General features: G+C 34.2%; 1 protein-coding gene across 1 annotated transcript; it reads right to left on the reverse strand.

Annotated features, from left to right (window-relative positions):
* Nucleotides 1–9,192: 9,192 nt before the first annotated feature.
* Nucleotides 9,193–10,361, reverse strand: LOC131069774 ((R,S)-reticuline 7-O-methyltransferase-like). The gene is made up of 3 exons (XM_058005328.2): nucleotides 10,089–10,361; nucleotides 9,927–9,991; nucleotides 9,193–9,821 (listed from the first exon to the last, which is right to left on the reverse strand). Exons 1-3 carry the CDS (start codon nucleotides 10,315–10,317, stop codon nucleotides 9,546–9,548), a joined length of 570 nt encoding a protein of 189 aa, XP_057861311.2. The 5' UTR covers nucleotides 10,318–10,361; the 3' UTR covers nucleotides 9,193–9,545.
* Between the last annotated feature and the right edge of the window lie 10,799 nt (nucleotides 10,362–21,160).

The following is a 21,160-nucleotide window of genomic DNA, read 5'->3' on the forward strand; positions in this document are numbered from 1 at the left end:
ATGGTCTCCTCCTCCTCTAAGAGTCCTAAAGATTAATACCGATGGCTCTTCTTGGGTAATCTTGGTATGCTAGGATTGGGGATATTGTTAGATATATTTCTGGGGTTGTCCAATTCTTCTTTTCTAGAGATATTTCATGGAGGTTTTTGCTATCTTTTTGCTTTAGAGAGAGGTCGTGCCTTGGTTGGTGACAAATTATCTATGAATTAGATTCTCAGGTTGCAGTTGATATGCTAAATGTTCAAAGACAGGATGAAGTAAGTTGGCATTAGACCTTGATGGTTAAGAAAATTCTTAATGAGTGACTCTTTAGAATCTCTCTCTTTTTGTTACATTTTTCGGGAGTGGACCAATGTGGGTGACTGCTAGGCTAAATAGGCTTTTGATCGTATGAGAGGGTGGAATGTTAGTGAATGAGGTTAGCTACTCCTAGAGTATTTGAAAAACTTAGAGAAGATAGTCTTGGAAGACATATTAGGCTAATTATTAGGCCACCCTGAAATTTTCTTTGGGTGGGTCCTTTCTTGCTTGTTGAGGGTGGTTTTCTTGTTTCATTGTTCTTCATGCTTTATATTGACTATTTTTTATTAATAAATTTGTACCTTTTCAAAAAAGCAAAAATAAAATAATTCCTAAATAAAACAAAATATTTTAAAAATAAATAAAATAACTCCAAATTCGCGTCTCTCTATTTTCTAATTAATTATAAATTAATATAGACATCTTAAAAATAAAATATCAATTTAAAAATATAAAAAAATATTGTAGACACCCAAAATTGTCCAGTCTAATTAAATAAATATTTTATTTATTTAATTACTTTAGCCTAATTTTTCTATTAATTAAATAAATCTTTATTTATTTAATTAATTCATTTATCCTCTTCTAGCCTTATTTCTCATTTAAATAAATACATTTATTTATTTAAATTATCCTTTTCCTAAATTAAATAAATATTTTATTTATTTAATTATCCCACTTCTTCTATTAATTAAATAAATCTTTATTTATTTAATTAATTCATTAACCTTTTCTACCCATGACACATGTCATTCATCTCTTAATTCATACACTACCTACCCCTTTCATTATTTTATTATTTCTTTTACCTACCCTCTAATCATAGCCGACCTCCTTTTACACCTCTCAATCTTATTCCTCCATTTCATATAGTGTCTTCTATATAAGGAGATGCTTCCTTCATTATCAAACCCTAATCGTTCTATGCATTCTAATCATTTTTTATGCACTTGGCATATGCGATCCTACTTGCAACCACATTCCATTCTTTGTTGAGCTCTTGTGCACATAAAATTTGAGAGCAAATATATCAAACAAGATCAATGGAGATAGGAAGAATGGAGATTCAAACCCTATTGGATATGTGATGGTATAATCTTTGTGATTTTGTTTGATTTGCATTGTCTTAGGTAATCTTCATATGTTATGGTAGATTTTTGTTGTTGTTAGGCTAGGGTTTTGTGGTTGAATTCATTTAGCCTTTCAATATTGTTATTATTGTTATCCATTTTCACCATATACAAATATAATATTAAATATTTATACTAATTTTAACACTTATAAAACTTCAGCACTCTTTTAAGATTCTAAAATTTCAGTCCAATTATAAGATTCTAAAAACTAAGTGAAAATAGGAAGTTAAGTAAAATTGAGGTTGAAATCTAAAAAAAACAATGTGTTAAGTTATGAATATAATGAGTGCACATTTGACTATAATAATAAATCATTATATTTATTTTTAGAGGAATATAGGAAAAATACACCTAAAGTTATAGCATATTTGTTCATTATTCCACTTAAAAAATCATTATATTATAATTAATATTAATATTAAATTATTATTATATTATGATATTATAATTAGTATTGAATTATTAAAATATTATTATATATTTATACCTCTATCAAACTCTTAATAAAGCCAAAAAAATCTATTAAGACTATTATTATTATTATATTACAATATTATCATATCATTATATTATTATTATAATATTAGATTGAGATAATTAGGAAGTTAACTGATTGAATGATGAAGATAAATGATTGCATGATAGAATTAGATAAAATTGATTGAATTGTAGTTGACAAGAAAAAATAAATAAAATATATTTTTATTTAACACGTTAGATTAAATGCTATAATTTTTATTAAGGCATTTTTGCATCCACTTGAATTGCGAAAAAAAAAAAAACAGAGGGGAGGAGCGAAAAAAAGTAGAGGAGTGAGCAAAAGCAGAGGAAGGCAGGAGACCTTAGAGGGAAGGATTGGGGAAATGTAGAAGTAATTCAACAACCAAGAATAATAGATCCCCATGGATTGTAGAACGGGCATGTTCTGCAATGGGTCTACGAAGATGGTTGATGGGATGATAAATGTGAGACAAAACAACGCGGGAAAGAAATGGTGGAGAGCTACAGAGGAGATCATTTGAAACTGTGGACAAAAGGCAACATGGGCATATATCTAGCACCCTCATGAGGCATAGATTCAAGAAAGGGAATGGACTGTTTTGGCAAGACAGCAGGGCTAGAGCAAGCTTCTTCGACAATTTGTGAAACAAAAGGCATCCAAATTGGGGAAGATGGAGATGGGATCGATAGAATAGACTGGGGTCGAGGAAAGGTCAAGTGAAGGGGACAGAAAAACCTCAGGAGGAGGTAAAACCACAAGATCGTCACATCATGAAAAGTATGGTTATCAGGGAGAAAACACATACAAACACCTTGTAGGGAACAATTGGAGCCTTCAGAGAGGTAGGGAGAAATAAGAGCGATTAGTGGAACAATTTGGAGTAAATCCCTGAGCAACATAGGGAAGTGAAGAACAGTAATTACAGGCATGGGCATCCATTGGTAGCAGAAGCCTCAAAGAACCCTTTGTAGACTGTAATATGGGTGTGGAATTGGTATGTCCCTATGCGTAGGCAGGTGGATCAGAAACCTAGGTAGAATAAGTGAAGGGGTTTTGGTAAGGGATGACGAACTCACAAGGGTTTCAACGAGGAAGACAAGAAGAGGCCATAGAACAACCTTGACAACAAATTATTTGTAATGTCAACATGCATCATAGCTACAAACGCATCTCAGCTAAAGGATACTGCATTACTAGTCAAATAGTGTGGCAATGGAGGAGACATCAAAGAGATCATGGAATGGTGGAGGACCGCCTATATAGAGGAGATAAGTATTCAACCCCTTCAGAATGATTTTTTCCTTATAGAATGAGTAGACGTAAATTTGAAAATAGAAATCCTGTATGGGGAACCAATCTTTTTTAAGGGATCCAACTTTCATAGGATAAATTGGACGCCTAATTTTGACCCAACCAAATATAATTTTAAAATTTCCCTAATGGGGATTAGCCTGGTAGGATTAGTTGTAGAATTCTGGAATGTGGAAGCTTGGTGAAAATAGGAGATGCCTTAGGATCTTTCCTAGGGGTGGAAGAGAATTTCCTGAATGGTTAAACAGGGAACATAACAAACCTATATGTGGAAATAGACACAGACCTAGGGGTTTATAAAGAACTGGAAATTCTATCTGATCTGGGAAGATGGACCTAGAAAATTAGTCTTCTGCAAGGAAGGCAACCTGATCGTTTTCTACTAATGAAAGCTGGGAGTTCGGGCTCAACTATGGATTTAGGAGAGGGTAGGATGCTAAGACAAGAGACAACTCCAGGAACCCAAGATGACATTGGTTTAGGGAGGATGCACAAAGACAACTGTAAAGGCAACACACCTATGATGGAAGCTGGAGCTGATGGAAGTATCTTTACAAACCTCCAACCGGATAAGGAGTTAGGCAATGGAAGTATCATTAGTTCACTATAAAAAGTAAAATGTGAATTAGAAGTTTGTCTTACAATATATGGATAAAAGGTCATTTCATCTGATAGATTGATGTGGACATGAATATATAGGTTTTAATTTATTTATCAATGCTAAGTTTCCAATTCAGCTTACAATTAGTTGGTTTCCAGGATTCTTTTCCCAGTTCTGTAAAGTCGGACGTAGCCTTACAATATATAATATTAAACAATTACCATAATTTGCATAAATACAAAAATAGAAATACATAACACAACTGATAATTGATAATTCAATAACAAATGTCAAAGTGTAATTGTCGATAGGGTTTACTCTTAGAATTCAAATTAAAAATAATCAAACCCAAATGTCATTTACTGTTTAACCTTAGCATGTGATTATAAATACTCCAAACCTTGAAAGAACTATTTGTTTATGGAAGCTGCACTCAGATTAAACGAAATTGAACTATACTCTCCCTGTGAGGCAAAATGGAGAAACTGCAGAGCTGAAAAGGATTATTTAACTTTGATAGTAATTGTATTCCTCAATGAATACATAATACAACTTGAAATCGTGAAAAATTATCAGTAGCCAAATTTGAACATTGAAAATATAGAACATGGAATTGATTATATTACTTTCATGTAATTTCTTACTAGTGGCTTGGTAGACTCTATTGGCATGAAACATGGGAGCATTGATTCCAGATCCTTCAAAGGCTTGCAATTCTAATTTAAACCCTTTTTGTTGTGCTAGTTTAGCCTGGAGGTGACTTACATAATTGGTTGGAAATGCAGAATGGATGATGTAAATTAAATACATTAATAAGAGAGCTAGAGAACATGATGAAATTACCAAGAGAGAGCTATTGACTATTGAGCTAGGGGAGTTAGGAATAAAGAACGGAGTAAGTTGAAAATAAAAGAGGGGATAACTGCTGCAAAGACCATTTATTGCAGATAAAAGTGGATAAATGTTGAGTAAATACAAATTCTAGTATGTATATATGTATATCTATGTGTATATGTGTATATATATGTATATATACACCAGTCTGTTGGGAAAAATAATATAATATTGAAATCAGAGTAGCTAAATGAAATCTAGGTTCGTTGTAATTTGTTATGATCAATTTTTAAAAAAAATGAACATTTGAATGAAATAGGAAAAAATTTAAAACCGTGCTAAAAATTAGTAATAATAATAAAACAATTTATTACAATGTGGATTTAAGTCAATCTTCAGAGTCTTTCAATGAAGTGGCAACTTTACTAGAGCTAATAAGTAGAAGTAGCAGTATGACAAATATCAAAAAGTCTTAGAACTAGATATTTTGAGATGCTCAGGCTTAGGCCTCAAACGTTAAAAGATGATTATTAACCTGCTCGAGCTCAAATCTTGTCTGTGGGTAAATTATGCAGAAGGTATTAGTTTCCAGAAAATGGGGAGCTTATATTGGGGGGCTTAACCTAATCGTGGTTGGAATCATCCCAGCTCTTCAAACGTTAAACATATTGCCTCTTACAGGTCATTCTCTTTCAATTATATTTTCGTGATAAAGTGCCTTATAGAATTAAGCGTATAATATTTGATTAAATAAATTAATAATTGAAATTTAACATTAATTTTTAATTTTATATAATTGAAAGTCTAAACACTTAGTAAGATAATCTGCATAAATAACACATATCATATTTATATGTCATCTGTGCAGTGCTCACTAATTTTAATGGTGCTGGAGTGAACCTCATGACATACGACAACAAAGAAGAAAATGAGATTGATTCAAAATAGAGGAAGAGTTAGGTGTGTTATGGAGAAGGTTAGTTGAAGATAAAGAATCCAATGTTATTGTTGTTAGCTGTTTCATTGTTGACCAATTATTTTTATACTGATTCGATTTAATAAAATTTTAAGAACAAAAACCTATTTAACTTATGTATAATTAAAGAAGCCTCACAAATCAAGAGACAAGAAAACTGAGGCCCATAGAACATGCTTGATGTTTGTTCATGGATGTCTGGCCCACTGAAAGAAACCACAATTCATATTAGCTAAAGAAGAAAAACTACAGTAAATGATTTTGTAATAGAGAGTATTAAAACTGGAAAACTTAATAAATTAGACATGCATATGTAATTGCATAAGGTTTGGCAAATTTCAACTGCCCTGAAACACATATAGCGATACATAACATTGCAACCATTCAATAGTCACCCATTTAAAAAGTATTGTAGTTTGGTTTGTTAATCTAGAAACATAAAAATATTATTTAGATGAATTTACTCTAGGAATAAAACCGAATTGAAATGAGATAAAATAGTGAACAATCAATGCTAAGGTATACAGACAAATGGGTATGCATAGAAAGTGTTAAGGTGAAAGGCTTGGTGTCAGTATTCCTCACTCGTGATGTCAGTTGAAGCTTCCTAGCTCCCAAGGTCACTCTCAATCTCAGTTCAAAACTGCCAGTAATGCCAGCACATTTATTAAGTAGTGAGAATATGATTTCTGACAAGAATGTATAATGTTGTTTATTAAAATTGATATCAGAAACATTATTCTGGAAATGCAAACTGGAGTTTTAAGGGATTTTCCTGGACAGGATTGAAAGATACAAAAAATTGGATCCCAAATTCTGTGTAGCCATATTTAGAAAAAAGTGAAACGTTTGAAATTACAGTGCATCCCTGTTTCAAGTAGATGAAGCTTACGCAACAAGAAGCATTTTGGAGTTCTAATCTGTATAATGCCTGTACTTAAAAAGACAAAAAAGCATAGCAAAACTCCAGGAGTTATGTTGATGCTTCTCTAGAATTTCAAGAATAGGTTGGGATTAGATAGACAAAATTCAAAATACTAGGAAACAAAATTGTGTAATTTAAAAATCAGCTATTAGTAGATATAAAGTGTTGTCACATTCATCAACGTATCAATTTTGATCTCAGATGTGATAATGATGGGTAAGTTTAAATATTTGTGCATATGATTTTCAAAAATTAGAGGAATATGGCTAAAATATCCAGGCATGTTGATTTCTGAAAACCATATATAACAATCACTTCTCTATATGGATTTAGGATTACTTGTGAGGCCAAACCTTCATATCCTTGTTTATGGGTTTTAGAAGTAGATCAACTGTAGTCATTTGATTGGTAGGGGGAAGTTGTGAGTCGGGGTCTATAACCCACATTCTGCTCCTTGCAAATCCATGCCTCTCCAATGAACTCAGATTCCCAACTTCATTAGTAATCGATTCATATATTTCAGGATTGTAATATTATCATGAAAAGTGCATTTGCTAATTTTATATAGGTTAGCTCTTTTCTTTATTTTTATGGTTTATTATTACTACTATGATTTTAAAGAGGTAGTTGTTGTCATTGTATACGTATAAGCAAACTCAGACATAAGTTGTGAAGATAGGAATTTGGTATTATTTTCCTTCTAGATACAAAGCTGGATAAGAAACTCATTTTTGTTAGTTTACAGTGAGAAAAAGACTGAATGTATGGTTTTATTATTGTGTGACTGCCAGCCTAATATATAATAAACATTATGCAGTCTGTTTGAAACCCTTTTTTTTAGTGGCAAAGTTGTTTTCCTTTCTCAAACATGTTCATTGCAAGATATATTACATTTGATGCTTAAGCAGAGTAAGTAGGGGATATGCAGGTATGGGGCTTTTATTTTCAAAAACAGATTATAGAAGAATGGGGCAAAGAGTGTCTTCGAAACATCAAAACATTTTTTCCCTAAATGTTAGGAGAGTAGAAAGCTTATTGTGGTATTATGGTATATTGTTGGGTATTTGAGAAAAAGGTTTTGAAAGAAAAGCCAATTCTATATATTTAGATAGCTGGGTATTGATGTATCTATGTTGTGAGTTATTTTAGTGGTTTCACTATTTCACATATGACAAATATGGTGGACCCGTGATGGACGACAAAGTGCTTTGAGAACGACAAAATGGAACCTTTTCTTGCTGTTTCTTCAAATTTGTGTTAGATTTGTTGCGTGGGGTATCGCTTTTTTATTACATTCTCAGCAGAGAAGGATTCAAGCTCAGAGAAACAAACGTTGTCTTGTTTCAGTCCAAAGTCCAAGGTATGCATTCAATCAAGCATCAAACAAACACAATTTAACACTAACATAATTTACAGAGGAATAAAAAATGCAATGGTTTAAAGTGAGTCAAAAAAAAACCTTATGACAATATACAAAGAAGCTAACAGAATACCTTGTTCTGTTCAAGCTTTTGAAGGTCCTAGAAAGAGAAATAACTACAGAATTTTGTTCTAAAATGCTCAATATGTCTCAAACCAGCAAGAATGTGCAAAATAAGACATACAATGGAGAAGGAAAGCTGAGTTCAACGAAAAAATGCAGATAAATATGTACAAATATGTATTCAATTACATTGAGAAGCATTTAATATAATTATTACATCAAATAGAAGCCAACTTGACTCTGTACGAAGACACATTCAATATGCACGAATGCCATTAAATATTTGCAAGAACTAATACTTAATAAGCTATCTCTAGATAATTTTTGTTTTAAAAATACATAAAAATAATTATTCAACTACTTCAGCAAATAGTAAAACAGATAAATAACAATATTTAAATTATGTATAATATGTCTATAAAATTTTACTATAAAAATAAAAAAAACACATTTAAATTATTTAATCTGAAAGAAAAATGCATTATGAACTAATGCAATATAACCTGCCTATCAACAAAAACTAATAAAAACAACACTGGTATTTCATTATTACCCTAATCGTCTATGGTAAACTTAGCCGGCAAAATTAACAAGGAATTCACAATAGCAAATATAAAAGCGAGCCTTCGTTCCAACATCACACCTCGTTTCTCTCGTCAATGAACAAATCAATAGTTAATGGTTGCTCTCATCAATGAACAAATCAATAGGTGACAGTTACATACATTTCTATCATCTTGTCTTGCATTGTCTCTCAAGCACAATGGACTGTTGATGAATAAAATGAGGTAGTTGATCTGAATAAGAAAACTCCTTGCAAGTCCCCTGCTTATAATTAAGGTTTCAGGGTCACATCATCAAATATGATGTCACATCAGCATTTTTTTTGTCAAGGTGTTCAAAACAGCCCAAAAACAAAGTGAGATCAATAGGTGTGCAAAAGGGTCCAATACTTGTGCAGCTGATGTGGCATCACATAATTGATTACTTTTCACAACGAATGGTATATTTCATTCAATTATTGTTACTTATCATACAACTATAGATGCAATGTTGAATAAAAATTGGACATTAAATCAGCAAGTATGAGAATATTAAAGCAACAACTTTTATCAGAAGAATTGAAATGTACTCAACTACTGAATCCTTTCCCTTAATGAATGAATTTTTTGACGGTTTTATAATACAGGACAACATATTGTAAAAGTCTTATTTCACAACAAATGTATCCTTCGTTTTTCTCCAACAACATTTCACGTGGCCTGACTGCCTTCCACAGTCTTTATTACAACCATATCTTCCTTAAGCTACGACAATCTGTGTCGTGTTTTAAACAGGAAAACTATGCTTAGAATTTGTAATCTAATATCGCGATGGTGGGTTGTGAGGCTGGGAATATGCAAACGTAGCATTGATAAGTGAGGCAACCCATTTCACTTTAGATAGATACACAAGAGTGACTAATGAGGAAAAGCTTCAATTACTGCAATGCTGGTATGGCAATAAAATTGAAACGAGGAAATCCTACTTCCATTAACAGATTCTTCCCCTCCTCCTCACTTCTCTCTTTCCCACCAGAGCAGAACACAATCATTAGCAGATCAAACACAAAACCCAAACTAGGGTCTAGCGCTGTCTTCTCTCGGGCATTCAGAATCGCATCCACAATGATCACCTTCCCTGATTCTGGAATAGCCTTTCTGCATTGTTTCAGAATCTTCACGCAGTCCTCGTCGCCCCAATCATGCAATACCCACTGCAAAACTTCATGGAAGAAACAAAAACCCCATTGAAACCCACCCCCCCCCCCTGTAAAAATCCTCCCACATACAAAAAGAAGCACGGAATTTGATCCACTGACCTTGATGAATACAGCGTCTGCGGATGGCACCTCTCTGAACATGTCTCCTCCGACATGCTTTACCCCTGCATTATGGAAAAAAAAAAAACCTATGAATAAAAAACAGTCCATTTAAGCCCAACCGTTTTGCTGTTACAAGCAGTATACTTAAATTATTTATACCCGGGAAATGGGTAGCCGTAGCTATGACGTGGGGGAGATCGTAGTTTATGCCGTTTATAGTTGGATGGGCTTTCGCGATCTCTTCTTCCTCGCTCTCGAACATGCTCGTGCTCGTCTCGTCACAAATTTCTGTATTGTGGTAGGACTTATCAGCTGCTGGACCATTCATATTTCCAACTTTCATATACTCTCGAGGATTGAGATATATACACTCAAAAGCCTCGTGCATATATAAAAGTTCTCTAAGGACGTAGTGCCATAAACCCCGGAATGCAAAATATATTTCTTTTATATAAACCTTATAAAAGTTGGATTTAAGTGGCTTCCCTTACCCACCCCATTTCAGTTATTCTATGGTTATCATTATTTCTTTCTCCTCCAAAGAATACTAACACATTTAAAAGATGCTACAGAAGTAATGGATGGGCTCTGGAACTTCTACAAAATTACAACCATTACAATGATTCAGTTCAAACACTTATGTCACAAGCCTTGAGGTTGAGATCCAACATCTCTTTGGTTGAAAAATCAACCAAAAATAGAAAGCTCTAGATCTTCAATTGTAGTTGTTTTGAATGTGAATCTAAATACAGAGTGACCCAAGTGTAAACAGAGTAGCAGCTAGAAAATAAACATAAATCACAGACATAAATTTGAAAATATCAGGCTTTATTAGTGCTTGCCCTCGTACTGCAAAATGAAGGAAACCTCACGACTACTCTGAGATGCCATCGAGAAAATAAATAGCACTACAAGAATATAGTATCAAAATGAAATAAATAATTGCATGGATAAGGTAGAATAATTGAATGAATTTTTGGAGCATTGAGACCACAAATTAGAGAAAAAATTCTTATGATTTGTTGTCTATCACAAATCACAAATCACAACATTTACACAAAAAACCAAAAAGCAATAAATTAAATCAAATTTTTGATGTCCATTCATATCTTTACTGAGTAATTTTGTTCACATATGTTGTTTTCTTGAAAAAGGAAAGAATCTTGAAATTTGATCTGCATTTGACATTTTTAGCCCCCTTGAATACTCATCATATTTTACTAACTGTTTGGAATACATAATATTAGAATACATTTTTATAGCTACATTTCAGGATGTACCTTAAAATCAAATTCTAGCTACACTTGTATTTCAAAAATAAAGTTAGCATACGAGTTGGAATTTTACTAGTTTATGACCCAAATTTGATAAACAAAGTCATAGTAATCTCAATACATATCTTGATGAAAACGTCTACCTAAACTAGGGAATCCAAAAGAAAATGGACAAATTGCTAATGTAGTCAAGTTCTCAAGAGTCTGCAAAAGAAAATCAACTAAATCAACATCTAAAATTGAATTTGAAGAAATTCAAATATCATGGAAAGCAAAATGGATACATAGGTGTCAGGAGACGTCCATGGGGTCAATATGTTGTAGAAATTAGAGACTCTGAATCTAAGCAATGTCGGTGGCTTGGCACATTTGATACAACTAAAGAAGCAACTAATGTTTATGACATAGCTACTAGATCAATGAAGAAAAAACAAATTTTGATTGTAGTTATCCATTGCAATGCAATCTATTTAAACAAATTCTTTTGTCATCTTCCAAACAGAAATTGAGTTCCAAACTAGACACATTGCTGACTTAAGCTACAAACATAATGCAAGATCCATCCTATAATTATGTTTAGACAAATACAGGGCATGTATTAGAGGACAATGACCATATGGTCAAAGGTAGTTGCAAATATTTATAGGGTGTTATTTTTGAGGCAACAGGCAAAAGAAAAAATAGAAGAGGAGATGAAACTAGAAGTACTTGGCAGAACCAGTATTTGAAAAATTCAAATATGGAGAGTAATTTAACATCTTCATTTGCTTCCAAGTATGTTTATTCACAAGACTCTTATCAGAATACTGGTTTGAACAACTCCATTAATACAAGTTCCATTTCATGTTGGCATCCCTCATCTAATATTAATCATCCTAGTTCTTCTATGTCAACCAAAGTTGATGTCATTATTCATAATTTGAATCCTTCGAAAAATACTTTTCCTAATCACAGTGGGAGTGATTGGCTTGCTAAATTGTTAGACAATCATGTTTCCACGGTGTCAACTGCCTTCCTTGATCCACTTGCATTGTAAGCATTTATACTAGAGTAAAAGAAAATGTTACAGAGGATACTTATCCAAGTGTAGGTTTATTAGATCAAATAGTCCAAGAATACTTCCCACTTTCAGATTTTAGTTATCCTCATCCTCATGAAGAATCTAAACTTCCAAGTGCAATTATAGAGAAGTTGGTAGATACACAATTTGATTACTTATCAATGAACAAAATCACTGGTATTAACTTAAAAGTTGTCTCATGTTTGCATATCTTATCTATAGCAAGTAACTACAATAAGAGTACAAAACAATAGCTTATGTCATTGAAAATTTAGATTTCATTGGCATTGTTAGAAAAATAATCAGTCTACTAATAAGTTTCTTTGGTAATGTATTGCAGACAATGCAAAACCTTTTGACATGTTTGTTCTGCAATCTCTTGTGTGCTCTAAAGATAACATGTTCAAAGATGGAGCACATGTCTTATAGTGGCCATGTGGACATTGAAGATTCCACTAAAAATGTCTCTTTTGTCTCTAATTTTTTCATTGGGAAAGCAACTAGTGGGACTATCACAAGACAACCACATTATCAAATTTGTTTTCTGATTGTAGCCAAGTTGCAAAAATTGAAGGCTAGATTTCAAAAAATAGAACAAGGTATAGAGATTGCAATGAACTCTAATGGAAAATTATGCACAAGTTTACTCCACTCTGTAGATTCATTAGGCCGTTAAGCTAAAGAGATATGTGAAGAGCACTAGCAATTTATAAAATTTTGAGAAGATGTACAAGATCCTCTTTAAGCACTTTGTACTTTGCATGACGCTTGCTAAGTTACATTGACACGACCAAAATATTTTTGAATATTTACTTGTATTTCATGAATCTTTTCTATAGCTCTGGTTTGATTCATTTTTTTATTTATATTTTTCAATGATTCAATTTGGAGCTTCTACAAATTCTTTTTCTCTTGTTCTATAAACTCATAAACATTATCAAGGCAATGGATTTTAGTGGCCAATAAGTCATTATTCAAAAAGTCTAGACAATACAATGCCTGGCAATTACTAAGTTCTTGTTAAGCGAAGTATTTTCAATTGTATGCTTAAATTGATGACATTTTGCACCATATGTTTTCGATTAGATCACTTATTGCACTGCTCATCCTTGTGAACAAGACTTCCCATTTTATAATATTGGCCACGAGTAGCATGATACTCATTTTCTATTTGTTTGGCATTTGACTATTTTCTATTTAAAATTGACAATGATAAACACACTTAGAGGATGATATTCTGGACAATAACAATTCAAAAGCAAACTTATAATGAACCTACAATACTATAATTTATTATAAATTATTTGTACCTACTTATAGAACTCCATTATGTGTTTTTCGTTTACATTGATATGCATTTGTATATTCTCTTTAATAAAATGAGTTTGAAATTTGTTATGATAATATTGACTAGTATCAATTGCAGAAATATTTAACATTGTATTCCAACAGTGGTTTACAATGTCTGAGGTGGCAACAAATAAATGTATCTACATTCCACCACAGAACTTGGACTGCCCAATTCTAGAGCCAATTGATTCTACCACATTGGCACACATTTTCTCTATTGATTTTTCGTCTGTTGAACAATCCTTTAGGTTCATATTAGGTGAATAATTTCTTATTCAAATCGCTCAAGCACAATCTACTATTCTAATGTCGTATCATGCTTTTTATCAAATTGCATAGACTTGATCCATAATTCAAAAATTGTGGAGAAGTTGGCACATACATATAGTAAAGATTGTTTTCTTCCATCAACTGGTTACAATGCAGCTATTGTTGCTTATGATGTAACACAAGGTATTGTACTTGTCGGTGGCCTATTCTCCCATGACACGCTAAAATAATGTGATGTAGCTTCCTATGTTTACAAATCCCTACAAATAGCTACCAACAATAACTGTCAACTGGTTTTTATGCATGCCCTAGAAGCACACAATGCCCACTTGAGTTAGCATCTAACAACCAAGCTCTTAAATGTCTTTAAAGCACTTGCGCTTTTATATATGCACATTCCTCCTTTGACACCTACTACGTCTCCAATATCCACATCCATTATAGAACCAAAGTCTTCAACTGAAAATGGCAATGATCTGTCTCTGGCTTCCACAACCTCTTCCTAGTTAGCCACTCTAGCTTCACTCCCTACTTATGCTAGTGCTTTACTATCATAGCCAGAAAACTATGTATAAACGCCTATTTCCATCTGCTTGATTAAATGAAGTTTATATTTGTTTAATTATCATCCATCTAGCTATTAATTAAATTAACTTTTAATTAATCTATCATCCTTTTTCCAACTATTAATTAAATTGATATTTAATTAATTCACCCCCTTCTTCTATTAATTAAATAAATTATTCGATTTATTTGATTTAATTCACCTAGTCAAATTCAAATTTTTAATTAAATAAATCATATTTATTTAATTAAATCCCCCTTTCACATTTAATTAAATACCCTTCACACATTTAAATAAATCAATATTTATTTAAAAATCCATCCATTACAAGTTACACCATAAATTTAAATAAATTAATATTTATTTAAAATCCTAAAAACCCCTCCCACTTGCTTTCTCCTACAAACCCACTTGCACACTAACCCTCCTTCTAAATTCTTCTAATCCCTCCAAAATTAGCCTAAACCCCCTCTTAAGCATTTGCACATTCCTAATTTTCTGAGGATTAGGAAGGAGTTACTTCTCAAACCATTAAAGGCTTTCTCCCTTCCACAAGTTAACCTCTAACGTTTTCCTAAGCCTTTAAGGCTAACTCACCTTTGACCCTTGGTTAGAAATTTTTTCTCTAACTTAACCATTCATCTAATCCCCAAGTCTCTTCAAGCATTCATTTCTTTGACCATGGTTATCCTTTAACCCTTGCACAAGAGTTTATCCCTTGGATAAAAGCTATATCCACTAACCTAACCCTAACCAAACCCCCTAGGGTAGCCATCATGTCTCCTCAAGCATTTAATGCCTCTTCTCTCCCCTCTCAAGCATCCTTATGTTGACACTTATCAACATGGGATTGGTTTGGAAGTGTCACATGGATTGAAGATCATGCAATCCTATCCCTTGTTAAGATAATTCAATCTTAACCATCCAATTGCCCACTTCTTCTATAAATAGGACCGATCATTATCAAGGGTGAACAATTCTTAGTCTTAGAATCTACATTTTGTCCCTCTTTGTTTATCTCATAAGCTCAAGCATTTATAAGCATTTTATCATTAGCATATATCATGTTAGTATATCATGTTTAGCATAGCATCTCTTTATCAATAGCTTAATATTGTGATCTTAGTTGCATTTGCATATAGATCATTTATCAACTCATCACTCATTCTTTAGGTTGTCATTCTAAAGGTCACTTGCTCAATGATCTGAGAGAAACCATGACTTGAAGAATCCTTGAAGATAGAGAACAATGGAACGTCTTGGAGGGATTATTTGCTTAACTTTTTTTTTTCATTAAATCTTTTGCATATAACATTTCATTGGTATGTTTGTTATTATGTTGTTAATGGACTAACACCACCTTTTTAGGCATACATATAACTATCCAAATGAAACAGTCTATACATAAAAATGATACAAAAATTGGGGCACATAGATCTATGCATGACTATCCCCAAAGGTTGTAGGCCTAGCTCCACCTGTACCTAAAGGACCAACACCTGCACTACTACCACCCACATCTATCTTGGGACCTGTGACGCCCCAACTCTTTGTGCCTCGCTGTGAACCCACATGCCTAGAACTCTGTGCATAGGATGTTGTCCATCTCTTTGGGGGCATAGCTTGAAAGTAGAGACACCTATAATACTCAGCCTGTCCTGACTGATACACAAGATCTCTCATCGTATCTCTAGTCAGTCCCTGGGTGACTGTATGTTGTAGGGTTTGTATCAGCTCCTCGACACAGCTATATCTCTCTATTGTTGTATCACGTTCAGTTGTCAACTAAGCAATCTGTGCGTGTGCCTATGTTAGCTGCACTTGTAGCCCCTCTACCATCGACTGTAAAGCCACTATTTGGGCCTGTTGTTGGTGGGGTGGCACCAAAATTTGTACTATCGACCGCTCTGATGGCTGTGAGTCTTAAGCCACCTACATTGGGATATCCTATAGGGGAGCTGATACATGATGCACATCTACTTGCCTCCTTTGAATCAATGGTTGCTCCTTTGTCTCCTCTGAATCAGAATCATCCCCTCCAATGCCCCCGATACCACCAATATCCCACCCAACTAGCAAAGGTCCACCCTAGTTTGCATCTCTCACCCCATCACCTCTTCCCATCCTACCTCTACCTCTCCCCCGACCCTAGCCAACAACTGCTCTTGCTCTCTATCCCCGAGGATGTGGATGGTCCTCATCATCATCAACCACCTCTAGGGGTGGTATCAACTCTCCTAGTCCTGTCAATTGGGGAAAAGGATGCTCGACCCTGTACTATGAAAACTAAGGTGTCATCCCCCCAGCTATAATATCGAAGTGCATGTTCCAATTAGAACATGGGATGGCATAAAACTCTGCTCGTGTTGTCTCAAAATCAAGCGATGAACCCCAATCTTCTCTATCCTTGTGTGTATGGGCATACAAGGTAGAACCCTGAGGCATCCCCTAGGTCTAACCAAACTGCTTGTACACACGAGTCAGGATGAATCTCTCCACAATGTATGTTGTCCGACCAATGAGATATTGATTTTGTAATAAACCTGGGACCTTTGTTGCATCCTCTTGCCATGCCTCACAATCAAGGTATGACCTCCATATCACTCGATCCAAATCATCAAGTGCCTGCCTCCAGTACCCCAATTTCCGAAGCATCGAATGGGAAACTGTGTGGCTATACGCATACATATAAGGTTGTCTCGATGCTTGTGCTCTCTCTACAATTGACCATGTCACGACTATATGCTCTTAGGCCCAAATCTGAAGCAATGTCACCCACACAAATAAACTGGCAGCCTTGGCATACACTTCCTAGTGCAAATCATGATATAAGTGGGCTAGGATGCAGATCCCCCACGCATACCGAGTACCCTATTTGACCATCCGCTCTAGAATACAGCCCCATCCCATTGCAAATCCATGAGACCTCCTGTCGGGACATAGGAAGCCTCCCACCAAACTTGCATGTGGGATCACTCTTGGGACCTGTGACGCCTCGACTCAACCATGTACTCCTATAGGATATTAGGTCCCTTGGTCTCATCATCTCCAAATACTCGTCATTGTGCCTCTTGCCTCATGAGGATCGTATGGCACTAGCTCTCCAATGATTGGGATCTAGAGAATCCTGTATTCATCCTAAGGAGTCATTGGCATCTCTCCAATGGGTAGATGGAAGGTGTTGTGGTCACTATGCCACCTTTCTGCCAATGTAGTCAACAAAGCCCCATTCATCCTATAATCAAGCATGAACAAAATATGAGACAACCTGCAAATATCAATCATGGCCTTGTCTGCATCGATAAGGTCTCCTCTCATGGAAAAGGTCTTTGGGTATTGCTCTTGAGACATCAATACAACCGCATCCTCCAACAAGGTGATATCAACAATATGTTAGCTCTTTATCCACCTAATCAAATTCATCAATCAATCAATCAGTTATCCTATCCACTCACTTGAGATCTTAATCAATCTCTTTGAGCACCTATCAGTGACGCAGTTACGAAATCATAAAATGTGGAGTTTCTATCATTAACTCTTATCAATCAGAGGTTAATCTAACCTATCCTATTAGTGGCGCGGTCACTCAATAATCAAAATTGGAGTTTATATAATTAATTCTTATCAATCAAGAGGCTAATAAAACACAACTTATCAGTGACAACATCACACAATCATCAACTTTGGAGTTTATCTCATTAACTCTCATCACTCAATCAATCAGTTATCTTATCCGCTCAATTGAGATTTTAATCAATCTCCTTAAGCACCTATTAGTGAACAAGTCACATAATCAATCACACCTATCCTATCAGTGGTGCTCATTCATCATGAAATCACACCATCAATCATAGCTATCCTTTCAGTGACACTCATTCATCATGAAGTCATGCCATCAATCAAACCTATCCTATCAGTGACTCTCATCAATCACGAGGTCACACACTCAAACAAACCTATCCAGTTATCAAATCTTGAGTTTAAATTATTGACACTCATCGATTATCTGGTCAATTAAACTTTATCCATCATCAAATTAGGGAACAAACATCCAACAGATCAGAGAATTGACATTTTCATCCAAAGTTGACAAAACATAAAAAACTCACTGTCTTAAAAGCACTAAAACTTTTATCAAAAATGCTAAAATATTTATCAAATGCGCTAAAACATTTATCAAATGCACCATAAAAATTATCAAATGTGCCACAAAAGACATCAAAAGCGCTAAAGTAAACCCCACCGAAACAACAAACCCTGAAATCATTTGCACTAGAACAAAAATCAAATGTGCTAAACGAACAATCATATGTGCTAAACTAAAAATAAAATGTGCTAATAAAAGAATCGAATGTGCTAAAAATGGTCAAAAACCTAAGGCACGACAAACCTGCACGAAAAAATAAAAAAACCTCGAAAAATATTCCAAATCGAAAATTTTCACACGAGGGAGGGTGAAGATCAACTTATTGGAGGTCCATACGCTTCTGGTCTCTCGAATTGTCGAACTCTCTTGATTTTGTGAGTGGCATAAGGTGGCACCATTTTCTCCAAGCTCTCCTTTTCTCTCCACAAGCTCTAGTCACTAAATGCCAAATGCTCAAACGGGCTAGAAAGTGCGCCCTAAGGGTTTATATAGAAAGTGGTGTTCTAAGTGAGGTAAGCCACATGGATGGACATGTAGCCCATATACTCATTGTGCTCGCCTCGTATTTTCAAAAATCAAATTATTTTTATCAGGAGATCAATTTTTTAAAAAAAATTTAAAAATCCAATTTTTTTTTTTCAAAAAAGAAATAAAATCGGAAAATGTAAAACTTTCTCAATTAATCTCTCGAGGGGGCATACTTGCATCATTATCCAACAATCAACGCGCCATTATCCGATAATCAACATCTAGGGAAATTGAGATCTCTATCAGCATCATCAAGCAAATTTTATTTGAATCACCGTGTGGCCACACATCACTTCAAAGAGGGGCAAAATTTAGACACCTATTTCCATCTGCTTGATTAAATGAAGTTTATATTTGTTTAATTATCATCCATCTAGCTTTAATTAAATTCACATTTAATTAATCTATCATCCATTTTCCAACTATTAATTAAATTGATATTTAAATAATTCACCCCCTTCTATTAATTAAATAAATTATTCGATTTATTTGATTTAATTCACCTAGCCAAGTTCAAAGTTTAATTAAATAAATCACATTTATTTAATTAAATCTCTCTTTCACATTTAATTAAATACCCTTCACACATTTAAATAAATTAATATTTATTTAAAAATCCATTGAATGTAAGTTACACCATAAATTTAAATAAATTAATATTTATTTAAAATCCTAAAAACCCGTCCCACTTGCATTCTCCTACAAACCCACTTGCACATTAACCATCCTTCTAAATTCTTCTAATCCCTTCCAAATCAACCTAAACCACCTCCTAAGCATTTGCACATTCGTAAACTGAGGATTAGGAAGGAGTTACTTCTCAAACCATTTAAGGCTTTCTCCCTACCACAAGTTAACCTCTAAAGTCTTCCTAAGCCTTTAAGGCCAACTCACCTTTGACCCTTGTTTAGAGACTTTTTCTCTAACTTAACCATTCATCTAACCCACAAGTCTCTTCAAGCATTCATTGCTTTGACCATGGTTATCCTTTAACCCTTGCACAAGAGTTTATCCCTTGGATAAAACCTTTATCCACTAACCTAACCCTAACCAAACCCCCTAGGGTAACCATCATGTCTCCTCAAACATTTAATGTCTCTCCTCTCTCCTCTCAAGCCTCCTCATGTTGACAAATGTCAAAATGGGATCGGTTTGAAAGTGTCACATGGATTGAAGATCATGCAATCCTATCCCTTGTTAAGATAATTCAATCTTAACCATCAAATTGCCCATTTCTTCTATAAATAGGACTCATCCCTTCATTGTTAGGAGTGAACAATTCTTAGTCTTAGAATATACATTTTGTCTCTCTTTGTTTATCTCATAAGCTCAAGCATTTAGAAGCATTTTATCATTACCATATATCATGTTAGTATATCACATGTTTAGCATAACATCTCTTTCTCAATATCATAATATTGTGATCTTAGTTGCATTTGCATATCATTTATCAACTCATCACTCATTCTTTAGGTTGTCATTGTTAGGATTCCCAAAGATACTGAGAGGAGAGGGCGGGGTGCGTGGCGGGGGGCGGAGGGGGTGAATTAGTATCTGACTGGTATAATAATTTTCTTATCTTATAACATGAAAAGTATATTAAAACTATGTACTGGTAAACCAAAAATAATGCAGCTAATAAGAACAACAACCACAACATGAAAAGCACGCCATAACACAATATTTTAATGAGGAAACCCGGTGTGGGAAAAACCTCGCTGGGATTTGTGACCCACAATATTCACTTACTAGCCAATAAGAGAATATTACTGCTTACAATAGGCGCTTGCACATGTAGGAAGGCCAAGTGCCTAGAGCTCACTGCTCAGTTACAAAAGAAGTCACACTGACTTACAAAAATGGATTATACTAATCCAATGTCTTGTACTGCTTCAGATCAACATCTGCTATGCTAGATTCAGTACCGGTTTAAGCTCTGCAATATACATAAACCCTTATCCAATAATTCGCATATTAGGTCTACTACCTTCTTTTCACATTTCGCATCATATCATATTCTAAATGATCTACAATGAC

The sequence above is a fragment of the Cryptomeria japonica genome, chromosome 4, assembly GCF_030272615.1.
Source record: "Cryptomeria japonica chromosome 4, Sugi_1.0, whole genome shotgun sequence".
Taxonomy (NCBI): Eukaryota; Viridiplantae; Streptophyta; class Pinopsida; order Cupressales; family Cupressaceae; genus Cryptomeria; species Cryptomeria japonica.